Genomic DNA, 25,526 nt, shown 5'->3' on the forward strand with positions numbered 1-25,526 from the left:
CATCATCCTCATTATCAAGACCATCCTAATCATGATTATACATGATTAACATAATTGTCACATGATGATCATGACATTCGTTTGTGTTTTATTTTTTTGATGTGTAGATGAAGCATTTCAATGAAGTAGTGCTTAAATTGTGTTTAAAATAGAAGAACAATAAAGGATTAGGATCATCATGACCAACACCATTCATAGTCCATCTGGTGTTCTCTGTTCTCTTCTCTGATGACATCATGAATATGAACCTTTGAAGGACAATATCTGAACACACACTGGTGTTATCTGGTCTTTATTAGCAGATCAAAAATAACAGAAGAATTAAACACTTTTCTGGAACCTAGGAGCTCCCAGGGCAACTCATCAACTGCAGGTCAAGGGCAAACTCATCCAGCTGGGAAATGTAGTCTAAACACTCAGGAGAACTGCAATCTGTGGGCCACATCTCCACCAGCGCCTCTGAGTCCAGGGGGAAACGATACCTGGACACCACACAGGAAGTCAGACAAGAAGAAGGAGACGAAGTAAGAGAATCAGGAGAAGAACTTACTTGAAACTGTGGTTCAGTGTAATCTCTGAGCCACTGGATCCCATCACCAGATACTGTTTGTTGTTCTGAACCTCAACAGATCTGCAGGTGGCCTTTTTCACCAGCTCTACTTGTGTACCTGAACTCAGCGCTTCAAACTCTACAAGACAAACATGACGATAAGACATGTCATCACAATAAACATTTAAATTTTAGTTCATAATCACAGACTGATGCTAAAGCTAACAACAATCAGGCAATTTTTGGCAAACTATCAGACCCCCTACAAGCCGGCAGACTCGGCCTATAGCAGCATAACTAAGATGTTAACCCAATAATTAGACGACCCCCTAAATGTGATAATTTGTCTGTCTAGGATAGTAACTGCAACTACGTACGTGGTGTAAGCTCAGTGAGAAGGTGAGTTGGTTGTGATATTTGACCAAATATATACTATATAAGTCTGTTGTGGACATATTTGACCTTTATCTGTGTTCTTGAGGACTTCAACCACAGTGGCTGTGTAGGTCATAAAGTCTCCTTCTGCTGCTGAAGACTTCACTGTCACCTTATAGGCTGCAGAAAAACACAATTAGATACATTAGGAATGAGGTCCCTGCTGTTGAAACACATGTCACATACATGTCAAGCATTCTCACCATATTTGATGTGAGGCCGGCAGGTCTCGGTTGTGCGCACGGCTGCTGTCATGGTCACATCCACGTTTCCTCTGTAGGTCGCACAGGCAGCTAAGCAACAATGTCATTTGGTCTGTTAATTTTGAATGTCAAATGTTTGGAAAACTTTTCGTTATACTGATTATATCACCATGACAAGGAAGGATGGAGGTTTAAATTGTTACAATGAACAAATATCACTTTAGGTCACATAACTTTACATTATGGATGTTTTTTCCATCAAAGCTCTGAACTGGATTTTCCTGCTAAAGGTCCTGTACTGGGTGCTAAAAGGCACCAGTAACAGCTGAATATTGGTTATTGATACCAGTTCAAAACATTGAGGTGGTCTCCAGGTTCCAGGTAAAGGTGTGATCAGAAGGTTGCCTACTCATTTACTGGACCAGTTTATAACTGTTGCCATGAGCAATATGGTACTTTTCACCCCCAAATGCCCCCTGGGTGCTTCCCAATGCCCCCTGATGTGACAGGTTCAGTATATGTGATAATTATTTGTATAACTACATCTGATTCATATTGTTGAAAGGTGATCATCAAATTAATTTTCTCGAAATAATCATCAACATGTAATGATGGCCCAATGTTTAGCCAATCAGAAGTCTGCTCTTACCTGCCATGCACTGACACTGTTCAGCCACACAGAGACGCTGCAGCTTTTGCTCCTGGTAGGAGAACTGTTTGGTGCACATACTTCCTGTCCAGAAGAGAAGCATGAATAATTTAGCTTCTTTCTCTTTCTGGAAATGACTGAATTTTGAATGAGTGAGGAGTTGCAGATTGTAACAGATGCTATGTAAATAAAGATCAACTGAAAATTAAAGTTAACAACTGACACCACTGAAGTATTTGTTTCTGACATTCAACTTTGTAATTCTTGTCCAGTTTATTAAATAAGATATTTAATATTAACCTATTTTGGATTACTCAAATCTTTAGCCAGCAGCTTCTGAGACCATTTATTTCAAATGAAGCAGTTTTTTTCAGCCAGTTGATGATTATAAATTCTCTTCTTATATAGTTCAACAGAACGGACAGGAGATGACCTCTGAAGTGTTGGCGTCATTGATTCCACAAATGACAAACAGCTGATTTTGTTTTCATAAAGCATCTGATTAACTTTACAAGTTTGTTCCAAACCTCAATATTTCCAAACTTCTAAACAGAAAGACACATTTATAGGTTAAATAGAAACAAGTCAAACTAAAAAAGATTCAGAGGATCCTGATTTTTTGTTTTGTCAACCCTATCCCAAAATGTTAAAATATTCACAGAGGTCATTTCCTCAAATTTTGCTGTCAATTGTCTTTGGATCATTCAAAACTATGCGGTTTTTTGTAATATTAAATAAACTACATTTCCCAGGATGCAAAATAGCAGTTACTGTACATTCACCTTTATCCTGAGGCTCATAGATGCTGAGGAAAGACACACTGGGTCCAGTCACAGCAAACCTGTTCCTGACCCGAAAGCCCACACACAGGAAGACATCTGCGGGAACCTAGAAACCAGACAGGAAGTGACCACCAACCAGAACAATGACTTACAAAAATGAGCTGGTGTAGGTCAACATGTCATGACCTGCAGCAGCTTCACATGTGACATTACTGACTCACCATGTCCATCTGGATGACCACCATGTCTCCCTGCAGCTCATAGTGGGAGATGAGTGGCTCCATCATGTCTCTGAACTGGGAAAATAGCAGTTTGAAAAATGAGGTCATCACACAGTCAGCTGTGTGAGTTTGAGGGTTAGAGTTAGGCAGAGAAGTGGTGGGGGTTGGGTAACCCACCTTCCTAAGGCTAGAACAACCGTCCATTCACTGGGGGGCAGGACCTCCTTCCTACCCCTCTATGTGTCAACATGACAAAGTAAGAGCTTCACCTGTCTCAGATCATCCAGATAAGGTTCCACACCTGATGGAAGCTGGATCTTCATCACGGTCAGACTGGACTCAGTGAGTAGCTCATTGGGGGGGGGTTTATACCTGCAATTCACAGAGACCCTTGAGTTGGACGTTCATCTAACAAACCAAGGTTCTTTTGAACATGGGCTGTAATGAGTGAGTAATTCCTTCTGAAATCAAAGGTATTCTTACTTTGCACAGGCAACCAGCTGAGGAGAAGTCATCCTGGGATCTGAGGAGGTGAAGACACACCAATCACTCAATCTCACTGTCAACCAGTGTTGTGTGGCTAGATTTGGGTTAAATACTAACTGTTGGACATATCAGGGGAGCCCATCTCAACAGTCACATCAAAGTTACACGTCTCCGAGGATGCTGTGGTCTCATAGTAAACCGTCTTCAACTACAACAAAGACAATTACCCAGTTACAGGGAATTCAGGAACATATTTTTGACACTTATATTACATTACATTAACCACACCCACTTTCACATTGGACACACCCGTCCCATAACCTGTGGTCACGATAATGTTGTCATCCTTGGTCACCTGAGGAGAACAGATATGTTTACATGACATGCAGGAAAAAGCTCAGTCTCTGCCTCCATCTACATCATCCCACCTGGATGGGTGTGGCCACAGGGCGGCTCTGGCTGAGCTGGATTTCTCCCAGCAGGCCCCTCCTGCTGTAACGGATGATAATGTCCTGACTGAGGACAGCTCGAGGGACTACTCTACTGTACTCAGTGAGGACCTCTAGAGTCAAGGCTGTATCCTGAGAAGCAGAGAAACACAGAGAGAGACCAGGCAGTTAGTGCACAGGAATACAACAATATCATCAACAGTCAATAACTGATGTCATCATAGCATCAAAAAGTCAATCCAGAGTCAGCTGCAGCAGTCACAGCAGATGGATTTGGTCACTTCCTGGACGTTAGTTATGAAGTCAGCCTGCATCACAACATAAAGAAACTAAAGTGGAGAAAAAGGTGTCAAAAACACAGAAGACGAGGAGCAGAACAGTCAGTCAAACCAGCCCGCTCTTCTGTCATCAACCAGTGCAAATCTGACTGGTACCTGTCCAGAGTAAAACGCCCCTCCATAGTGGTGGTCCTGGGTCAGCCAGGTCAACACCGGGTTGGCATATCGGATCCGTCCCTTAAAATCAACAAATGCCACCAATAATCAATCAACAATAACCATGTATCTGGTTGTAATTTTCATAAACCTGATACACACTTTGTGTTAAATATGGGACAGGAAGTGACATCACCTTAATTAAGACAGTCAGTAGAACATAGGCTGTCGTCTCCACCGTCACTCCGCTGGTCTGGTCTGGTTTTAGCCAATCAGTTGTCCGACTGGACTCTTGCCAGTACCTGAGCTCAGCAGGGTGACCTGCACATTGCATGAAAGTGGAGCCCTGGAGTTTTACTGCTCAAGGACATGGTGCTTCTGAGGGAAGGGTGACTCTTTCTGAGCATGAGCACAACCATCATGTCATGAATTTCTGAGGGAGGTTCTAACCTTTTTCTAGAGCCAGATTCTCCAGACTGCTGATCAGTGTGGATGCCGCCATGCTACTGGGGTCATGAAGCGTCAAAGCGTATGTCGCCACTGCACGCACGTACACACTCTTCACACCTGGAGCATGCTGGGAGATGTAGTCTGCTGCAGATCTCATGCTGTTGTCATGGAACTGAGTGCAAAGACAGTGAGTTACAGGAAGAAGAGGAGGTGGGGTAACTTAAATGAAACAGAGATGAGGCCTCACTCGTAGCTGCAGGATGGGGTCATTGATGTTTGTTGCTTTGTGCAGTGCAACTAATACGAATGCTGTGAGGAAGACTGACTGGTCGGTGGCCCCTGCTGCCTGCTGTCAATTACAGAACAACAGTGTTAACGTCCCAGTGGTGAAAGGCGACGAGGAGCAGGAGGAGGAACTCACCACTATTTTGTTGGGTCTAAAGGAGGATTTGTCAGTAAAGGAGCCATCAGGCTGCTGACAATTACGAATCAGCCAGGCCACAGAGTCCGACAGACCCTGGTGGTCCACAGGAGCCACTGACTCCAGCAGAGCCATAATTTTCACCACCAGTGCTGTCAGCCTGAGGAGAGAGACACAGCATGGGTGTCAATCTGTAATTTACCCCTGATGGCAAGTAGTTGCAGTAACTATAGCAACTTGTAGAGACTGAAAATATCTGATTATGAAGATGGATGATTAGATGGTTCTGACCAGGTGCTTGGTTCTCTACCAATCCACATGCTGTAGCTTGAGTCTCCACCTCTGAATGAGCTGACACTGACCAGACCTGCACATACACACACACAAACACATGCACGCACGCACGCACACACACACGCACACAAACACACACACACACATACAGGGTCAGCCTTCATGCCGGTTGTTGTGTGTGTTACCTGTCTGTGGCAGACCACTGTCCTCCATGGAACTATGCTTATAATGTGCTTTGTTTAGCTGTTACACAGACATGACAAGTGCTGCTGCTCTGCATGGACCGACAACAGACTTTGGAAAGCTGTGATTCAAGATTCAAGATTCAAGATTTACTTTATTCATCCCCATAGGGAAATTGAATTGCAGTAGCAGCCTACACATGGAGGAATATAACTGTATTTACAAAGTATAGAAACAGAATAAATAAAACACAAATAAGATTAGAACGTGGACAAGAATAAATTATAAGCATATTTAGATAAATATAGAATAATATAGAAATAAAATTGCAACATAAACATTAAACAAATATTGTGATTGAATGGTCCAGTCAAGAGAACTCAGCTCTGACAGAGAGGGATGAATTCTAGAGTTTGATGGCGGACGGCAGGAATGACTTCCTGTACCGTTCCTTAGAGCAGCGAGGCTGCAGGAGTCTGTTGCTGAAGCTGCTTCTCAGTTTGTCCACTGTGTTAATGAGGGGGTGGGAGGGATTGTTTGACTTTGAGAATTTGAAAGACATCCGAGCTTCCCTGGAACAACAAAGGAGTTAAACGGGCATCTTGGCAGAGTTCCCAAAAGAGAAAAGAAGGTGCAGAAGAGATAAATCTGGGGGAGTTTTAAAGACACTTATATCACAGAGATATTTTTTCCGTCCTTGATCCTGGGCAGTGTGAAGCCAATCTGGAATTAAATGGATGAACTAAGTGTCTTGTTTTTTGCAATCCAGATCAGGAAGGTTGAAGTGAAACACCAACTAGTTGAGCTTGATGGATTTTGGGGGGGTATGATACTAGACTACTATTACACCAAAGTCAAGGATGCACATCTGTCCCTCTGAGGCTTATGCAAAGTTGGTGTTCTGTCAAATTTTGCTACCTAACTAAATGGGCTACCTTGTGGTTCTACTCATGTGCAGCCATAGATTTTTGCTCCGAGCATGACAAATGGCTATCAAACACATGAGATAAGAGTTAAGATATATGCACTGTTGCGTACTGGCTTCGCTCTTGAATATAAAGATCATACTACTGAATAATGAATTGTGTCAATTTCTGGTAACATTATTACAAAAGTATGTTATTTCTAAAATATTACCGTAATTAAAACATAGACAAAAACTAAACAAGATTATTTTTTTAAAGGCTAACACAAATATGTGGACATAACTAGGTTTAAACAGCATCAGGAATAGAATGATAAAAAGAAGAGTTAGCAAAATTTGACAGAATTTCTTATTTAGAAATGTAAATGACAGTCAGCATAGCTTTCAAAACTTGAAGTCATTATCATTGGAGACTTTAACATCCATGTAGATGTAATAAATGAGAGCTTTAGAAATGGCTTCATTTCATTACTTGAGTCAGTTGGTTTCCTCCAGCAGATAAACCAACCAACTCACCCTAGATCTAGTTCTGACTTATGGTGTTGAGATAGAACATGTGTCAGTGTTCCCTCAGAACCCACTCCTGTCAGATCATTCATTGATCACTTTTACATTTATGATTAAGGATTCTTCTATGCTCAGAGCACAGTCTTACTATAGCAGATGTCTTTCAGATAATGCTGTAGCTAAGTTTAAGGAAGCGATCCCTGTGCTAATCCCAGGACCGCTGTGTGTTTCCCTAGGGATCATTCATTATAATCTTAGCCCTGCAGAGGTTGACTCTATTGCTGAAGGTGCAGCAACCTCACTAAGAATCACGCTTAATTCTGTTGCCCCCCTGAAAAAGAAAAGAGTAAATCAGAGGAGGTGTGCCCCGTGGTATAATTCACATATCCGTACCCTCAAGCAGAAAGTGCGCAGACTAGAAAGGAAGTGGTATTCTTGTAAAATGGATAGCTATCATGTACCGGTAGCCTGGAAAGACTGTCTGGCAGAAAAAAAAGGATAACTTTCTTCTTAAATTGAAGAAAACAAGAATACCATAACCCCGGATTTCTTTTCAGCACTGTGGCCAAATTAACCATGAATCAGTGTTTTAGATCCACATATCCCTTCTTCCCTTAGTGGTGAAGACTTCATGTCTCACCACGTGTCTTTTAGATCCCATCCCAACACACCTGTTGAAGGATGTTTTACCATTGATAGGCAGTTCTATCCTGGACCGGATTAATTGTTCTTCAGTGACAGGTTATGTACCCTGGTCCTACAAGGTGGCAGTGATTAAGCCGTTGCTTAAAAAACCATCACTGGATCCTGATGTGTTAGCAAACTATAGGCCGATATCCAACCTTTCTTTTATCTCTAAATTTCTTGAGGAGGTTGTGGTGACTCAGTTACTGGAGCACCTGCAGAGAAACTGCCTGTTGGAGATGTTTCAGTCAGGCTTTAGAGCTCATCACAGGACAGAAATAGCATTACTTAAAGTTACTAACGATCTTCTTATAGCTTCAGATCATGGACTGGTTTCTATGCTGGTTCTGCAGGACCTCAGTGCTGCTTTTGATACAGTTGATCACAGCATCCTGTTACATAGACTGGAACATATGATTGGGATTAAAGGGACAGCACTAGACTGGTTTAGATCATATTTATCTGATAGATACCATTTTGCTCATGTCCATGCGTTCCCTCTTCATACAGTAGGGTTAGCCATGGAGTCCCACAAGGTTCTGTACTCGGACCAATCCTTTTCACCTTGTACATGCTTCCCTTAGGAAACATTATTCAGCAGCATGGGATACATTTTCATTGTTATGCTGATGACACTCAGCTATATTTGTCCATGAAACCAGAGGAGACAGAGAAGTTAGTGAAGCTTCAGACCTGTCTTAAAGACATAAAATCTTGGATGTTTTCAAATTTCCTTCTCCTTAACTCAGGAAAAACTGAAGTCATGGTGTTTGGTCCTGAACCTCTCAGGGATAGATTAGATCACATGATCACTCTAGATGGCATCTTCTTAGCATCTAGTCTCTCTGTGAGGATTCTTGGAGTAACTTTTGATCAAAATCTCTCCTTCAACTCCCACAATAAAATAGTCTCTAGAAGTGCCTTTTTTCACCTGAGGAACATCACAAGGATCAGAAAGCTACTGACACGGCATGATGCTGAAAAGTTAGTCCATGCATTTGTTACTTCCAGGCTGGAATATTGTAATTCTTTATTATCGGGGTGTCCAAACAACTCTTTAAAAAACCTCCAGGTGATCTAAAATGCTGCAGCCAGAGTTCTGACAGGTATTGACAAAAGAGATCACATAACTACATAAATACTGGTGTCTCTTCATTGGCTGCCCATTAAATTTAGAATAATTTTTAAAACAGTTCTTCTGACCTACAAGGTCCTCAGAGGCCTAGCTCCATCCTACCTGGAGGAGCTAGTGACACCTTACCAGCGCAATAGACTGCTCTGCTCTCAGAATGCTGGTCTACTTGTGGTTCCCAGAGTCTCTAGGAGTAGAATGGGGGGCCGAGCATTTAGCTACCAGCCCCCCTGCTATGGAACCAGCTCCCAGTCCAGGTACGGGAGGATGACTCCATCTCCACTTTTAAAATTAGGCTTTAAAGCTACCTCTTTGAAAAAGCTTATTGTTACTAACTCTGTAGTTTCAGTTATTATCCTAGACAGACAAATTATCATACTTAGGGGGTCATCTAATCATTAGGTTAACATCTTAGCTATGCTGTTATAGGCCAAGGCTGCCAGGGTCCAGAAACATGATCACCTGACAGGCCTCTGTCACCCCAATGGGTCATTGTTTCTTCTCCTCTCCTCTCCTCTCCTCTCCTCTCCTCTCCTCTCCTCTCCTCTCCTCTCCTACCTATTCTCTCCTCTACCTGTCCTCTCCCCTTCTCCTCTCTTTCTACCCAGCCGACCATCAGCAGGAGGGTCCCCCTACATGAGCCTGGTCCTGCTCAAGGTTTCTTCCTGTTAAAGGGGAGTTTTTCCTTGCCACTCTTGCTTGTTGGGGGTTAGGCCCTGGGATTCTGTAAAGCGCCTTGAGGCAATTTTGATTGTAAAAGATGCTATATAAATAAAGATTGATTTGATTTGAAATGTTAGAGTATAAATTGAATGTTATTGTCATTATTTCAAAAACCAAATATTTAAAATGTACTGCTCCAAATTATTACACACAGCAGAGTTTCAAAACATTTTAGAGATTGGAAAGAAGTGAAAATGGTCATTTGTTGAATTTGCAGCATGAGGAGGTCATATTTACAAAAATCAAAAGCTATTTCAATCAAAATCACCTAACAGGTCAAGTTGCATTTTAACATAGGAGCCCTCATTTAATCGCAGCTTAATTCTTGCATCCATTGAACTTCTGATTTTTTGGAGAGTTTCTGCTTGAATTTCTTTGCAGGATGTCATAGATCTTTTGCTTGAGGATGCTCCAAAGGTTCTCAATAGTGTTGAGGTCAGGGGAGGATTGGGGCCACACCATGAGTTTCTCTCCTTTTATGCCAATAGCTAATGAGGCAGTGGTATTCCTCGCAGCATGAGACAGTGCATTGTCATGTATGAAGATGATGTATGAAGGGACCCAGAAACAGCCAACGAGCTCTCTCCCTATGATTCTGGCCCAAAACATGAATCTGCAACTTCCTTGCTGACGTTGCAGCCTTGTTGGGACATGGTGGCCATTCACCAACCATCCACTTCTCCATCCATCCAGAGTTGCACAGCACTCATCAGTGAACAAGACTGTTTGAAAATTAGTCTTCATATGTCTCTGCACCCACTGCAGACATTTCTGCTTGTGAGCATTGTTTAGAGGTGGCCAAGGAGAAGGTTCATGCATAACTGCAAGCTTTGGAGCATCCCCAAGCAAAATATCTATGTCAATATCTAAATATCATTGACTATTTATACAAATCATAGAAAAAATGATTTGCATAATAATTTGGAACGTGGTGTAGAGTTATTAAGATAATGCTGCAACAGACATTAGTGGATCTACTGGGTCTGTTTGCGGATAAATACATTTTTCGACCATTGTCTCCGAGAAACGGGTCAAGATGTACCAAAACTGCTTCTCTTTGTTAAAAGGAACAAAGATTTGTTGAAAATGGTGCATAAATAAAGCAAATGAATCTGGAGAAATACAGGTAAAAACCATTTTAAGAAGAATGACTTGAAGAATGTGTGGAAAGGTATGAAGCCGATTGAAAAGGTAGATGCCACCAAAGCAGCAGGTCCTGATAGGATACCCCCTAAAGTGTTAGCCAGCACCTTCTCTGCTGTTTGATTGTTGTTACTCTTCTCATGATTTTCCCGATTTATGGAAATAAACCTGTTGGGACTCACCTTAGTTGGCATGAAAGTGCCTGAAATTTTTTTATCAATAACTTAGACGTTATCGGTGAGCATTAGCAGCATATCGCACCAGCATCCACTCAACCTTGCAGTGGAATTCCTTAAGGCCACAACCCCTAGCGGTATGATTTTGAGCACATTGATCACTTTAAATGTACATTTGTTGAACTTTCTTAGGTGTATGTGTGTATCTGATGCTAACTTATATTGTCAAATTTAAGGGTAATTTACCTGTAACTATGGGCTAAGATGCATGGATGTATAATCTACCCTCAGCTGAAGTCTTTAATGTGGGCCTGATGGTGGCTTCAGGTGCTATAATTTTAGGGGTGAAATAAACATGACGTGTTTCAGTTTAGCATCTTACCTTGTCTGATCTTCTCCCTCAGATCTGCTGAACTCTTCCTGATGTCAGCTCCCAGAACTTTCCAGTTTCTTGATGTCTCCAGGTAATGATACAGCTGAACCTGTAGGAAGAGTATGCCAAGCTCTGCCTCCGCTGACCCCGCCGGCAGGTTGACAAGCTGTCGAAGGCCATCTGGGCTGTGTACCACTGAGGTGATATCATCCAGAACTTCACCTGTGTCAGGGTTAGCGTTAACCTCACAGGCCACATGGGACAGAATGGACTTCATTTGAAGGTTACTTGCAGAAAAGTAAATCACTCGCTGATGCAAACTTTCCTCAGATCTTCAGCATCTATTCATTTTATTGTGGATGCACTGCACTATTCCCCTACTGATCCTTGGCTTCGCTGAAAGATTAACCTTGAATGTTAGCTTAGCATCATCTCACCATTGATGGTTAGCATCCTCTCCACAACTGTATTGGGAACCATATTGGATGGTAATGTGTTCTTCAGCTCCACAGTTATCTTCCGTGAACCTATGATGACACAACAGTACAACCTAGATGAGGGTTTTGTAACATTACATGACCCAGTTTTGAGCGTGAGCCCTCATACCGTAGAGTCCTTGTGGGTCGAGTCTCCCTCCTGACAGCAGCTCTCTCTTGATGCCTTCAGGCTGAAACATGAGCCATCAAGTAGTTTTAATAATAAAACACACCTTATTTTTCAAAACCAGTCAATCTTTAGTGAGAATAAAGAACAATTGTGGATTTAATCCAGCTGTGAACCACTCATGTTTGGTATGTGTTTGTATGTTTTGTGTTGATCATGTATGTACCACCACACGTAGCTTCTTCTCTACAACATCCTTTTGTCCGTGCCGTGTCTTCAGAACAAAGGTCAATGTGTGTTCTCCAGGCTCCAATCCTAATACAGTGAAGGTCACTTTCCCCACCCCCCCTGCAAACAAGGGCTTCCAGTTGCAGCTGGTAGAGTGTAGCCCTGTCCCCCCGGGAATGGGATGTGACTGCATCAGGCAGAGTGCTGGGCCGACCGTCAGCATTACACAATACTGGCAACAGAGCAGAGGAATAAGAAGCCTGGCTTTTCAAACACTATGGAAGAGCATCATGGGAAATATAGTAGACTTGTGCATGGTACCGTAATGCTGTCAGGCTGCTGGTTATAGACAGAACCCGACAGCTCCAGCTGCTCTCCTCTGACCACCTGATACGGAACAGGAATGTCAACACTGAGTGGCAGACTGACGGACACCTGAACCGGATCTGCCACACAAATCCCTGAGGAGAACCACGCAGAGCTTCACTCACACAATCTAAAACTCTCACACTTTCTAAGAGATGGAAGTATAAAGTCACCAGTCTTGAACATTCCCACAGCCTGAATGTGCCAGGTGGTGAGCGAGTCCGGTAGAGTTCTGGAGATGGATGTTTGACCTGGACTGGAGATGAAGAACAGACTCCACTTCAACAGGAATTGTGTTCAAGAAAGGTTTATCAGGAGGTGAAAATAGATACCTGACACGCTGCACCTCCCACATCCAGCTCTCCGGGAAGTAGCTCCGGATCAGGGACGGCGCTTGGTCGAAATCTGCCCCCAGCTCTACAGATCAGATCACATTCCATACTTTTAAAAGAATAACCACAATAACAACCTAGAGGAGCAACACTAATAACAGCAAAGGTTGTAAAGACTGTCAAATTCAAACAACAGTTTTCATACATGTGAAAATGTACAAAAGTGTTTGTCCAACTGACCATGACGTCCTAAGATCAGGTCCTGGTCCTGGTCCAGATGCTGCTGTACAAACTCGCAACAGGTTCTGAAGGCATGTCTGCAGTGAGGGTTTCTTTGGAATTTCTGCTTGGCAAACTGGAGGCAGGTCACCGTCTTCGGAATGAACCTCATCCCATGCTCACAGCATGTTTTCACCGGACCGAAACTCTCAGCTGGTTACACAAACACATTGCACCTATTACACCTTAAATACGTGTCACATCTGAAACACATGTCACACCTGAACCACATGTCACAGCTGAAACGCTTGCTACACCTTAAACACCTGAAATGCCTGTTACACCTATCACACTTGTCACAGCTGAAACACCTGCTACAAGTGAAACACCTGCTACATCTGAAACGCCTGCTACATCTGAAACGCCTGCTACATCTGAAACAGCTGCTACACCTGAAACGCCTGCTACATCTAAAACGCCTGCTACATCTGAAACAGCTGTTACACCTGAAACACGTGCTACATTTGAAATGCCTGCTACATCTGAAACAGCTGCTACACCTGAAACGCCTGCTACACTTGAAAAGCCTGCTACATCTGAAACGCCTGCTACATCTGAAACAGCTGCTACACCTGAAACGCCTGCTACATCTGAAACAGCTGTTACACCTGAAACACCTGCTACATTTGAAACGCCTGCTACATCTGAAACAGCTGCTACACCTGAAACGCCTGCTACATCTGAAACAGCTGCTACACCTGAAACGCATGCTACATCTGAAACGCCTGCTACACCTGAAACAGCTGCTACACCTGAAACGCCTGCTACATCTGAAATGCTTGCTACACCTGAAACATCTGCTACACCTAAAGCACCCAAAACACCTGTTACATCTGAAATACTTGTTACGCCTGAAACACCTTTTAAACATGTGACATCCATCACACCTGTACATCTGAAACACCTGAACCATTTGTTATACCTGTCACACCTGGAACACCTGTTCCATCTGAAACAGATATCATATCTGTGATGGTGGTAACACATTTCATACCTGTTGAATTTGCTGTACCCGACAAACCTGTCTTTTATCATTTTAAAGTGTAAAGTGCAGCAGTCGTCATTGTTATGTTTTACCTTTTTTCTTCTTCTCTTGTTCTGTCAGAGCTCGTTTAGGTCGTACGGCGGCTGTGCACACTTCACCTGCATACATGTCATCTTGTAAATCAAGCAGAGTATGGTGGGTGACTGACTGACTGATTGACTGTCATACCACTTGTTGATGCTTGCGCATTGGCATTAGTTATAAAGGTGAGTCCGGCTAATCGGAAAACGTCTGCACTGTCTCTGCCACCCCCTCCACCACAGCCCAGGTCAGTGCGTTCAATGTGACTCAGAACCTGTAGACCACCATAGGGCTGTTACTAACTCCATGTGATACAGGTCATAATCATATCCCTCCGTGTTACCGTAGACAATGGGTCCTTATAGTTGGGACGTAGTGTAAAAAGGGCGGAGTCAACTGCTGACAGAGCCACAAGACCATCCTGATTAGCTGCAATTTTAAGCTGCAAGTTGCTCTTTGGTTTGTGTTCCTGCCTGCGATATAACACATCAGTCTGACACACACACACACACACACACACACACACACACATATACACACAGTAACTACAGTGACTGACTCAGTTATCACTACACATGTTCAGTTCATGTGGATAAATCAAAGTGAAGGACATGTAACTTTTGCTTCTGTCCATGTGGTGCTGATAATGTCATAATTTTGGAGCATAATACTCTGGATGTATGACGTTTTACGTAACATTAAGGCCGCACCTGCAGACCATTGACACATTTGTCTCTAACATCGAGCCATATGGAGTCAGCGACCAGCTCAGACGTCCCCTCCCCAAACAGGATGTAGTAGACCAGCAGGCGGATGGACGGGACCATAGAAGGTGTGACCTCGAAGCTCAAGGTCTGTTTATTGTCAGCGCTGGATACAAACTTTATACTGCCAAAGTCCACAACTTTCCCCTTGGAGAGCACCTGAGGAGAACAAGATGTCACCAGTAACCATGGAAACAGTAAACATTCTGACTTTCAGCTGTGTTTCCTCACCAGGAAGCTCAGCGCTCTGACAGGTATGTAGGAGGGTGTGGCCGAATACACCTTGATATTGGCAAAGCCTCCCACGACCAGCCCATGGCCGGGCAGCGGTGGGTCAATGTAAAGGTAGCGCTGGTTGGGGGAGTGATAGGAGACGGCTGCAAGATTCAGTGTGGCCTGACTGGCTGCTGGGAGGACTGGATCAGCTGTTTCAAACTGTTGAACCAGAAATAATAAAAGTTTATTGAACACAAGGGCGGGGGAGAGAGAAGGAGGGGGACAGAGGTAGAGGAAGAGAGAGGGAGGGTCTTCATGTGTGAATTATACTAAAAGGGGGAACCTCCTCCAAGTCTATGTTCAAGGGCACTAACAAGGAAACACATGGAGAGAAAAAGCGACACAGTAACGAGCATCATCAGGTGTTTAGAGGTTACTCTTCCTCACCGTCAGCACAGTCCTGACTGCATCATTTGGTACGTTACAGATGAAGACAGCAAGGCCGTTTGAATTACTGGTGCTCCTGTCAGGACAGGGCATCTCTTCTTGGTCCTTCCCCTGTCTAAAGAGCTGACGTTGGGCCAGGCCAACCAAAATGTTCTTCACTGGATTGTTCAGGTGATCTTTCACAACAACCTGAGACCAGAAATTTATCACACTTTAAAGTTCACTTCCCTGTTTGGCTGACAGTCCTAGCTAACATTACAGTTAGCCAAATACTAACATCTAACAGTCATCTTTCCGAACCTGAATGTTATAAGGAAGTCCAGGTTTGATGAAAGGGGGCGTGGACACCAGACTCAGTCTGTAAGGTGATTTGACAAACTTCACAGTAGCAAACTCCGCCTCTTGACTAATCCCACCTTAGACATGTGGTCGTGCAGGTTAACACTGTTTATATTCTCAAAGTGATCAGCTTTAACTTGCAGTACTGCTGTGTACCTGTGTCCTCCTGCACCAGAACTGCAATGTACAGATACTTCCCCACCAGACCGTTCAGGTCTTTTGGACCATTGTGTTTTGAAAGAACCTTCTCCATGTTAACAGACACGTCCACTTCACCTATAGAAGACAACTGAAACACACATATGCTAAACTGTAACATCTAAAAAACAAATATCATTTTCATAGTTTCTGTTTCTTACTCTTTCTCTGGAAACAGAACTTGGAATGAGAACTGGAGAATCTTTCCCACTAACATATCCATAACGCAGGAATACCACAGCATCAGCCACTGGAGCACCATGAAGATACCTGAGAATGTTGAAAGTGAAGATTTAGCTGAGGTGTGAGCTAAGAGGATGTTAGCATGTTTGCACACCTTGCTGAAACCTTGAAGTTAAAATTTTTGAAGCTTCCATAGCTGATGTAGTTTTTTTCTGGTTTCACCAGGATGGAAAAACTGGGTAGAACTGTTGGAGAACCTTGAGCAGTTGTAAAATAATAACACAACAACAGGTTATCTGGCATCATTTGTGTTTTTACCGTATTCTTTCACTTCAAAGTCTGTTCTGGCTGTTGTGGTAAAATCATCAGAGTATGATGCTTCAATAGACCAAATCCCCAACCTGGAATCACAATAAAACAATCTGAAATCACAAGAAAACAACTTGGATTCACAACAAAAATGTTGGAATCACAATAAAACAGGTTGGAATTGCAATAAAAACAATCTGGAATCACAATAAATCAACCTGGAATCACAATAAAAACAACATGGAATCACAATAAAACAGGCTGGGGTGGGGATGAACCTGATCGGTAAAGTTCTTACTTAGGTCTGATAGGGATCTTGAACGGGTTCTGCATGGATGGTATTCCATTGTTGACATCAGTCATCTCGATGACATCAACTGTTATGTGATCCGGATCCTGAAGAGCAGAAGCTAATCTGAGATCTGATCTGACATCAGATTTATGTGTTAGTGGAGGTTATTATACTAACCTTGAAGGTCAAGAATACACTGCGATTGGCTGGCCTCAGCTCTTGATTCAGAGAGAATGCCCTCACCTTAACTGACACACACACACACACACACACACACACACACACACACACACACCACACACACACACACACACCACACACACACACACACACACACACACACAGTCTCATCTGTGCTGCTGTGGCTCAGCTGTTCTAGTGCAGTACATTGTGGGGTTTCTCTCACTGCTCTGATGTGGTGTGTAGACTGGTTTGTCCGTACGGATGAACAGGAAGCCGTTGGTGCGACTGACGGGGATGGACAGATGCTGGTTAATCTCCGCTGATTGGACATGAAGAATCACATGACTCATGGTCCGAGGTAGTCGACCTGGGTACAGCTGAAGGGACAGAGGACACTGCACGTTGATGGCAATAACGACAACAACGGTAAAGATGGCTAATGTCATTAGGTCTGACCCGGACTTTGGCGGTGGCCTGATGGTGGTTCTGAGTGTTGAGGGTGATGGCTTCCTGGGCCAGAACCTCATGATCTGGAGCCATGGAAGTCTTCAAGAACACATAGACCCTCACCTCATTTGTGAAGCCAAACAGCTGCAGCAGAACCGTTTCCATGGCATCCAGCCGCAGTGACAGAGGGGCAGTTATCAAATATCTGAGGGGTGGAGCCATCGTTATGTAAACAGGAAGTGATGGAAAAAAATGGTGAGCTTTGAACTGAACAGAGAGCAGCGGTGGCACCATGAGGTCAACAGGACAACTCTACCCTGATGCCAGCAGATAGGTGACGCCCAGCCAACAAATCACACAACCTTGAACCTTTGGCCCACATTTAGGGGGCTAACATGTCTCGAACCAATCATAGCACAGGACTGTCAGCGGCGGCGATGCTGGATGCACTGGTGTAAAACCTGTTGCTAAGTTAACTAAAATAAATACAATTCTGTTTTCTGTTCACATTTTTGGACAATGAAACTTAATTTTTTTGCGAAATTCTGTTAAACTCTGACAGAAAAATGAATCAAAACCATTTTTGTAGAATAATTTATGAGTTACTGTGGACTGGAAACTTACGATCTGGAATCAGCTTCTGTCCTCCAACACAGGCAGAACACACACAGGAGGAGGACACACACCTTCATCCTGAAAAAGAGAAAACACACAACTGACTGAGACAGCCTGAAACAAACACACACTGATTTAGTTAGTTACTGATCAACTATTGACAAACATCTGGGCTTTCTAACTGGATGACACAGCAAAAACTTCCACTGTGTGTGTGTTTGTCTGTGTGTGTGTGCGTGTGTGTGTGTGTGTGTCCCAAAGGTGTGTTTACTCAGTCTGTGTTTTCCAGTCTTTCTTAATTCTGTGGACTTTCTCTTATCCGCTGCCCATCACGTTGTTGCCGTTGTCTCTAGCCCGCTGGCGCCCCCTGCAGGCTCACATGTCACTTGGGCTGCCTCAGAACTGTACTTCCTTCTATTGATGTCTGTGTAGATTCTCAATCATCCAGGTCATTGTATCCAAGGTAGTTTTCTCTGTCAACTGGACTGGGTTTCTTCTCTTGAAGACGTTTCGCCTTCTATCCAGAAGGCTTCTTCAGTTCTGAACTGTCCAGTTGACAGAGAAAACTACCTTGGATTCCTTCTATTGACCTCATGGTGGCAGCAGAGATTAAGCCTCGGAGTGATCGGCTCTTTCATTTTTCACAATTTTCATCCAAATAGCAGAAAAGTCTATGGAAAGTTCTGGTCGCGATGATCCTGTTGAGATTCGACAGCAAAGGACACAAATCCATTCGTCTTTAAATTTTATTTAAATTTAATTTATCTGCAAATCAAACGATATTAATGGAATATCAACCTCAGACAACACCTGGTTGGTGATATTTTATTGGAGAGTAGATACAAGTACAGAGACATTTACCGATCATTACAGTTGTCATTACTTTGAATATTTAACATCATATTATAGTGAATTCAGAGGCATCCAAACATTTACAAACATTATTGTTGATGAAAGAAATATGTTCTAAGAGATAAAAATGATCTTAACTCTGAACAATGGCATAAACATCAGCAGAACTGCAGCATTTCAACAAGAATCAAAGTGACATTTCTGCTAAATCATGCTATAAACATTTAGCCAAGAGCCCTCAAAGATATATCTGTTTAATTTTATGATGTGTGCAAATTGCATTTAAATCCAGAACTCGATATTTTTTCCAAGTCGGCCAACAAAATAAAAGTTGTTTCTCTGACATCTGAGCAAACCATCTGAACTTAAATGTGAGCTGAATCTGGACCGTTGGCTCTGATGACAACTTTGGTATGTTTTAGCATGCTAACAAGTCATTAGCATGACGTCTGTTGCGTCACATTAATATAGCTTTAAAATCTGGCTCAACCTCCTGTCACAGCGCCCAAATCACAGTATTTGCTGAGCTCAGGCGCCGCACACACTCGACACTGTTAGTGTAGCTGAATCGCAGTGGGCCACAGCGACACCTACTGTTCCACATACACATTACAACAACATCAGCATGCAAACAAAAATCATGACATCATCACTGCGACCACTCCTGATTTATACCAACAGGCTAACGTCATGCAACTCTTCAGAAATGTGTGTGTGTGTGTGTGTGTGTGTGTGTGTGTGTGTGTGTGTGTGTGTGTGTGTGTGTGTGTGTGTGTGTGTGTGGTGTGTGTTATAACGGCGCCAGGACCATGTAGTAAGATGAGGACCTGGACGGGATCTCAGCCTGGATTTGGACCTGGACGTCTCACAGCACCATGGCTGGAATGTGATGAACGAGTGAGGCGTGGTGAGTCATGCTGAGCTGAGACGGGTGAGGATGAGGAGGAGGAGGAGAGTGAGGATTATGGATGACGACTCCTGCAGCTCCTCCTGCAGCCGTGGCAGCGTTTTCCTCAGCTGGTCGGTGTCTGGCGCTCTTCTGGTGCGCCCTGAGACCAGCCAGCTGTGAGTAGGCCGACTGACACACGTGACACTTGTAGGGCCGCTCTCCAGTGTGAAGCCTGACGTGGTTCCTCAGAGTGGAAGACTGGCTGAAGCGCCGGTTGCAGAAGCGACAAACGAAGGGTTTGTCCAATGTGTGGATGCGCATGTGTGAACGCAGGTTGCTGCGTGAGTTGAATCCACGGCGACAGATGACACAACGCATACGGCCAAGGCTGGATGAAGATGAAGAGGAGGAGGAGCCGTCACAGGTGTGGAACTCATCTGAGGAAGGGGAGAGACGTGTCAGACTAAAGATACAATCTTTCCCAATGGCTGATAGGCTGTTGGCCGCAGTGAAGAATCACCTGAGTGACAGGTGTTGGTTGTGGCTGTTGTGTAAATATCTTGTGTTTTGCATTTGAATAGCTTGGTGATCCTCACAACTGCTGTTTTTCAAACAGACTGGCTGGTTTGACTGCTAAAGTTGCTGAATTTCTTTTTAAAAAGATGTGTAGAACCAGCCTGATCCAGCTGTGGCATTAAAGATGTTCACCTACACACTGATTTAAAACCAGTTCACAACTAGATCCGTTTGAAATGTTTTCAGAGCAGCGAGGTCAGACCAGCCAGACGATCACTGGTTTCACACCAGTCTGAGCTGCTTCCTTTCTTTGTCTGGACTGAATTCTCACATTTCTACGCTTTGTTCTTGTATTTGTCACATGTTTCTCCACCAGATTTATAAAGGGATCGTGTGATCAGAAGCACAGCAACTATTATAATCAATAATCAATACCGCTCTTGCTTTTCTTGTTCTGTTCTTCATCTCCTGGAATTCCAGGTATTCCCAGGAAGGTGTTGTGGGAGTTTCCATACCAGACAAGCAGCTCCTGATCTGGTGGAATTGTCTGGAAAATATGAATACATCCGAATGAATATTTAAAAAAAAATCAAAAATCATTTTAGACATTAAAAAATGTATTAGAAGGAAAAACGGATTTATTTTATAAAAAAAAAATGTGTGTCTGATCTACGGTGCCTATTTCAGCCAACAGAGAGACACGCCGCTCCTTTGTTTTTACGAGAGGTTTAAAAAAAAACAAAAACTTTTAGGTCATTTGAAGTTGTACACTTTCATTATTAAAATATTTTAAACTTAAAATCAAATTGGCAAATTCAAAACAATAATTTCATTTTAGACTTTAGTTCTATGTCCACATTTGACTAGTGTTCACGGTTAGTGTTTTCCACGATGTATTCACGGACCTCCACAGCTTTGTAGAAAATGCTGCTGCCGATCTGGACCACCTCCAAGTTCTGCTCCTGCTCGTTCCTCGCACACTTGATGTAGGTCATCCAGCTCCTCTGGTCCTCCTGACTGGCGTCGATAAAGTATCTGACGCTTCCGTCTTCGTTAAACACCTGATATGTAGCAAAGTCTCGGTTTTCTGAGCTGAAGCGGTTGTGACGGTTCAGACATCATCATGATGTTACCTCCCACATTAAGTTGTTGTTTCTGAACAGATCGATGTGATCCGCGGAGATCAGGCGACCCGTGAAGGGACCCATTTCTGTTCCCGCTTTGATCCACGTCTTTGAGAAAATCCCCAAACCTTCACCTGGACGGAGGGACGGACGGACGGACGGACAAACAGACAGACAGACTTCTATCACCGTCATCATTGATAATAATACACATTTGTTCCATTGGTAACAAATTGAAAATGTTCGAACGGACCCGGAACTGAACTCTGAGCGATGATCACCTCCGAAGGCAAAACCAGACTGGACAACTTCTGAACCTCTGAGGAGAAAACACACACACACACAAACACACACACACACACACACACACAACACACACACACACACCACACACACACACACACAACACACACACACACACACACAAATATGAGGTCAAATACTTAGGAGCGGAGGAAAAGAGGAGACGTTGAAAACCTAAACATGGCGTTAAATTCACAAGGAAACGCAGAAGGGAAAGAAAATCAAAAATCACATTATTTGAAGGAAAAAAGACGAAAAATTTAGAGACGTAGAGAAGAAAAAAGATTTAATCCACATTTAAGTGGTAGTAGAGTAGAACACTAAGGCTTTAACAAATACACTCAAAATAATTCGGTTGGTTCCGTCCCAGAATCCTTCATCTAAATTATTCTGAACGAATTTTGGGGGAACTGAAACGAAGCAACCTTTTATTAACCAAATCATGAGGAAAAACGCAAAAGGCCGCATTTTATTGTTCCTGTTTCTGTAAAAAAAAAAAAATCCAGAACGCGCTTCACCAGCAGGAAATTAAAAGCCGATTTAATAAAGGTGTGTGGAGATTCGGAGTCGCGCAAACACGTCAAGATCGATCGATCAGGAATGGAAATCAAAAATGTAATCAGTTTTGTTAGTCTTGATATATATATTTTTTTTAAATCCTGTACAATGTACAAAAGTACAATGTTACCACGAACTATTTAAATAAAACAATGCGATTAGTTCAATCAGTTTATAAACCACTTCTCTGACTAATTAATATATTTTACGTTTGTGAAGAGCGACGAAACATTTTCACATTTAAAACATTTCTGGCTGAATCTCAAATTCGCTGCTGTAGCTTATCGATGGATTGCTCAGTTTCTTGACGTCACTGACCTCCAGAGAAAGACTGCGCGAGGACTTCTGCGGTGAAGGCGGTCTTGGGGCTCGCGCTGGCCGCGCTGCGCTCCTCGTGCTGCTGATGTTCGCTCAGCACGTGCCGCCAGCGTCCGTACAGGAAGCTGTGCAGGATGTCCGAGGTGATGATGTCCGCCAGAGAGGACGCCGGCTGCGGCTTAAAGGCCGCCTTCAGGCCCAGTGACGAACCGGGCAAAACGGACCCCATGTTGGTGACCCGAGGGACCGGGAGCCGGGGGACCGAGAGCCGAAGGACCTGGAGCCGAGGAGCGAAAGAACCTAACCCTTAGAAACGGTGTAAGTTGAAAAGTTCTATTCACAAAACGAAAGATCAGAGATGAAGGTTTGATGAACAAGATGGAGTGTTTGACAAAAAGAGAGAGAGAGAGAGTTCACGAGCTTCAATCTGATCTGATCTGCAGAGATCACCTCCTGAAGATCCTTATCAGGGGAGAGAGGAGAGAGAGGGAGAGTAAAAGAGAGGAGAGAGAGGGACCACAGGGTCCTCTCGCTGGTCCGCTCTAATCTCATTCAACTGCTTCGTTGATTTTGGAATATTTTTACTCAGTAAAAAACTATAAATATAAATGTCACTGAAGTCGAATAAACGAAATCTAAATTTTACTTGAATAAAAGATTTGGTGATGAGACATCAATGGAGCTGTCGTAGTGGAATGTGAGGGGGGAGGAGGAGAGAGAGAGTAGAGAGGAGGTGGGAGAAGAGAGGAGGATGAGAGGGGAGGAGAGAGGAGTAGAGAGGAGGCGGAGGGAGAAGGAAGGAGGAGAGTAGGAGGGAGAAGAGAGGAGAAGTAGAGAGGATGCGGGAGAGGAGGAGAGAGGAGGGAGTAGTAGAGTGGAGAAGGTGAGAGGAGGAGGGATAAGCGAGGAGGAGTAGAGAGGAGGGAGTAGAGAGGAGGGAGAAGGGAGTAATAGAGTGGAGGAAGAGAGAGGAGGAGGGAGAAGAGAGGAGGAGAGAGGAGGAGGAAAAGAGAGGAGGAGTACAGAGGAGGAAGTAGAGAGGAGGAGGAGGAAGGAGAGGGGGAGAGAGTAGTGAGTAGTAGAGTGGAGAAGTTGAGAGGAGGAGGAGAGAGGACAAGGGGGAGGAGGAGTGAAGGGAGAAGAGAGGAGAGGAGGAGGGAGGAGGGAGAGGAAGAAGGAGAGGAGAGAAGGAGAGAGGAGGGGGGAAAGAGGAGGAGGAGAGAGAATAGAGGAGTAGAGAGGGAAAGGAGGAAGAGGAATGTGAGTGACAGAGCAGGAAAACAGATTAGAGAAAGATCACCAAGACAACAGCTGCTGTCTTCATCCTCCTCCTCCTCCTCAACACGATTACTGTTGTGTCCCACTTTGATCCTCATTTATGAGCATTTAGACATTCGCACGGGCGCACTCACGCGCGCGCGAGCGTAGACAAGCACATACACAGAATAAATCAAGTTAAATATTTTGTCGCAGAATGTCTAAATTATACAGAATCAATTAGCTGAATTAAATGTTTGTTTTCCTTCATTTCTCTTTTTAAAATCAACAATAATAATGACGACCACATAATAAAATCAATAATAGTAACAACAACAATAATAATAGCAATAACAACAATAGCCATAAAACAACAATAACAATAATCGCTATAATTATTTATATAATTTAACTATAATTACAACAATTATTATTTTTATTACAATTAGTATTACATACGTTATATATATTAACAATTATTATTATTATTATTATTATTATTATTATTATTATTATTATTATTGTTATTATTATTATTATTAAATCAACGTGATTTCGTCTCGGCAGCTCCGAAGCTCCGCAGGCCGACTCAGGGCGCTCCTCTGCCGGCTTCATTCTCAGCGGGCTCCCGCTGTGCTCCCCGGAGCCAGAACACGGAGGCCGCGCGCTTTTGTCCCGACGCTCAGAAAGAGAAGAAAAGAGAGAAAATCCGGGAATAATGAAGGATTAGCAAATGTTTGTGAAACGGTGAGAGTGAATGAAGATGGATTTTCTGCCTTTTTCAGCTTTTCTTCAGCTATCACGGCTGCAGCCGCCGCGCACGCGGAGCGAGCGGGACTTTCTTAATGGAGGCGCGTCTTTATTGAATGAGGACACGCTTTAATGAGCTTTAACGGGCCCGGCGGAGCACTGAGGCTCCGGAGGACAGGGGCGGGGGCGGCAGGTGACTGGCACGCGTGAAAACATCAGGAGAGGAGAAGACTGGTGGCTGACCTGAGGACGAGAAGAAGAAAAGAAAAAGAAAAAAAAGAGGAGCGCGGAGTGGGAACCAGCCTAAATGGCACATTGATATTGTTCCGCTAACCAGATTATGTGCAGCGTTTGCAGCCTCGTTAGTATTCATGCGCCGGACAGACGCAGTAATTCCCCGATAAAAGCTTGTGAGCCATGAGGAGACAGGCCGTCAGCTGCTGCAGTCCAACCTTCTCCACACTCTTCCTCATCACCTTCATCAGGCAGAGGCCCACAGCTGAGCAGTATCATCATTCCTCTGACGCTGTGAAGGTCAGCTGACCTTTGATTCGGATCCGTTTCAGTGATGGCGCCACAACAAGACGGGAGCGGTCCCGTGTCCGGACACTTGGCTCCGTTGTGAGTCCCACCAACAGGTGAAACTGATGTTAAAGGTAACAGGTCCCCATGCTCGGTTTCTGCTCCAGGAAAAAAGGTTTCCAGTTTGTGATTTCTGCTGCCAAAACTCTGAATTTCCTCCTCTGAGGATCATGTGATTTCCCCTTTGTTGGTCCCTGAGCATCATGGGAAACATTTGGACTGGATCCAGATCACCATCACTTTAATGTTTAATTAGGTCTCTCTCTCACACACAGTTCAGCTGTACTTAC

At 43.6% G+C, this 25,526-nt stretch overlaps 2 protein-coding genes across 3 annotated transcripts; both read right to left on the minus strand.

Moving 5' to 3' along the window:
* Positions 1-276: 276 nt before the first annotated feature.
* On the minus strand, positions 277-18,261 carry c5 (complement component 5). Of its 2 annotated transcripts, none has more exons than XM_057033097.1 (42): positions 18,097-18,261; positions 17,482-17,677; positions 17,249-17,402; positions 17,020-17,090; positions 16,849-16,946; positions 16,560-16,642; positions 16,396-16,486; positions 16,220-16,328; positions 16,017-16,149; positions 15,822-15,937; positions 15,522-15,710; positions 15,090-15,293; positions 14,805-15,017; positions 14,438-14,587; positions 14,242-14,368; positions 14,106-14,171; positions 12,990-13,181; positions 12,750-12,834; positions 12,591-12,673; positions 12,373-12,512; positions 12,050-12,283; positions 11,827-11,887; positions 11,658-11,747; positions 11,230-11,442; positions 5,372-5,447; positions 5,081-5,240; positions 4,907-5,005; positions 4,660-4,831; positions 4,406-4,530; positions 4,210-4,290; positions 3,755-3,907; positions 3,619-3,681; positions 3,444-3,534; positions 3,324-3,363; positions 3,110-3,212; positions 2,841-2,915; positions 2,620-2,725; positions 1,838-1,921; positions 1,189-1,278; positions 1,013-1,105; positions 551-689; positions 277-482 (listed from the first exon to the last, which is right to left on the minus strand). In XM_057033097.1, exons 1-42 carry the CDS (start codon positions 18,162-18,164, stop codon positions 341-343), a joined length of 5,058 nt encoding a protein of 1,685 aa, XP_056889077.1. In that variant the 5' UTR covers positions 18,165-18,261; the 3' UTR covers positions 277-340. The 2 variants fall into 2 exon arrangements, with proteins under 2 accessions (XP_056889077.1, XP_056889076.1); XM_057033096.1 differs by having other exon boundaries at positions 4,907-5,008.
* A 635-nt stretch (positions 18,262-18,896) lies between these two features.
* On the minus strand, positions 18,897-23,549 carry prdm12b (PR domain containing 12b). Its single transcript, XM_057033981.1, has 6 exons — positions 22,648-23,549; positions 21,722-21,787; positions 21,478-21,602; positions 21,250-21,405; positions 20,780-20,891; positions 18,897-20,265 (listed from the first exon to the last, which is right to left on the minus strand). The coding sequence occupies exons 1-6, from the start codon at positions 22,874-22,876 to the stop codon at positions 19,805-19,807; spliced, it is 1,149 nt and encodes a 382-aa protein (XP_056889961.1). The 5' UTR covers positions 22,877-23,549; the 3' UTR covers positions 18,897-19,804.
* Between the last annotated feature and the right edge of the window lie 1,977 nt (positions 23,550-25,526).

This window comes from Takifugu flavidus, chromosome 5, assembly GCF_003711565.1.
Source record: "Takifugu flavidus isolate HTHZ2018 chromosome 5, ASM371156v2, whole genome shotgun sequence".
Lineage (NCBI taxonomy): Eukaryota > Metazoa > Chordata > Actinopteri > Tetraodontiformes > Tetraodontidae > Takifugu > Takifugu flavidus.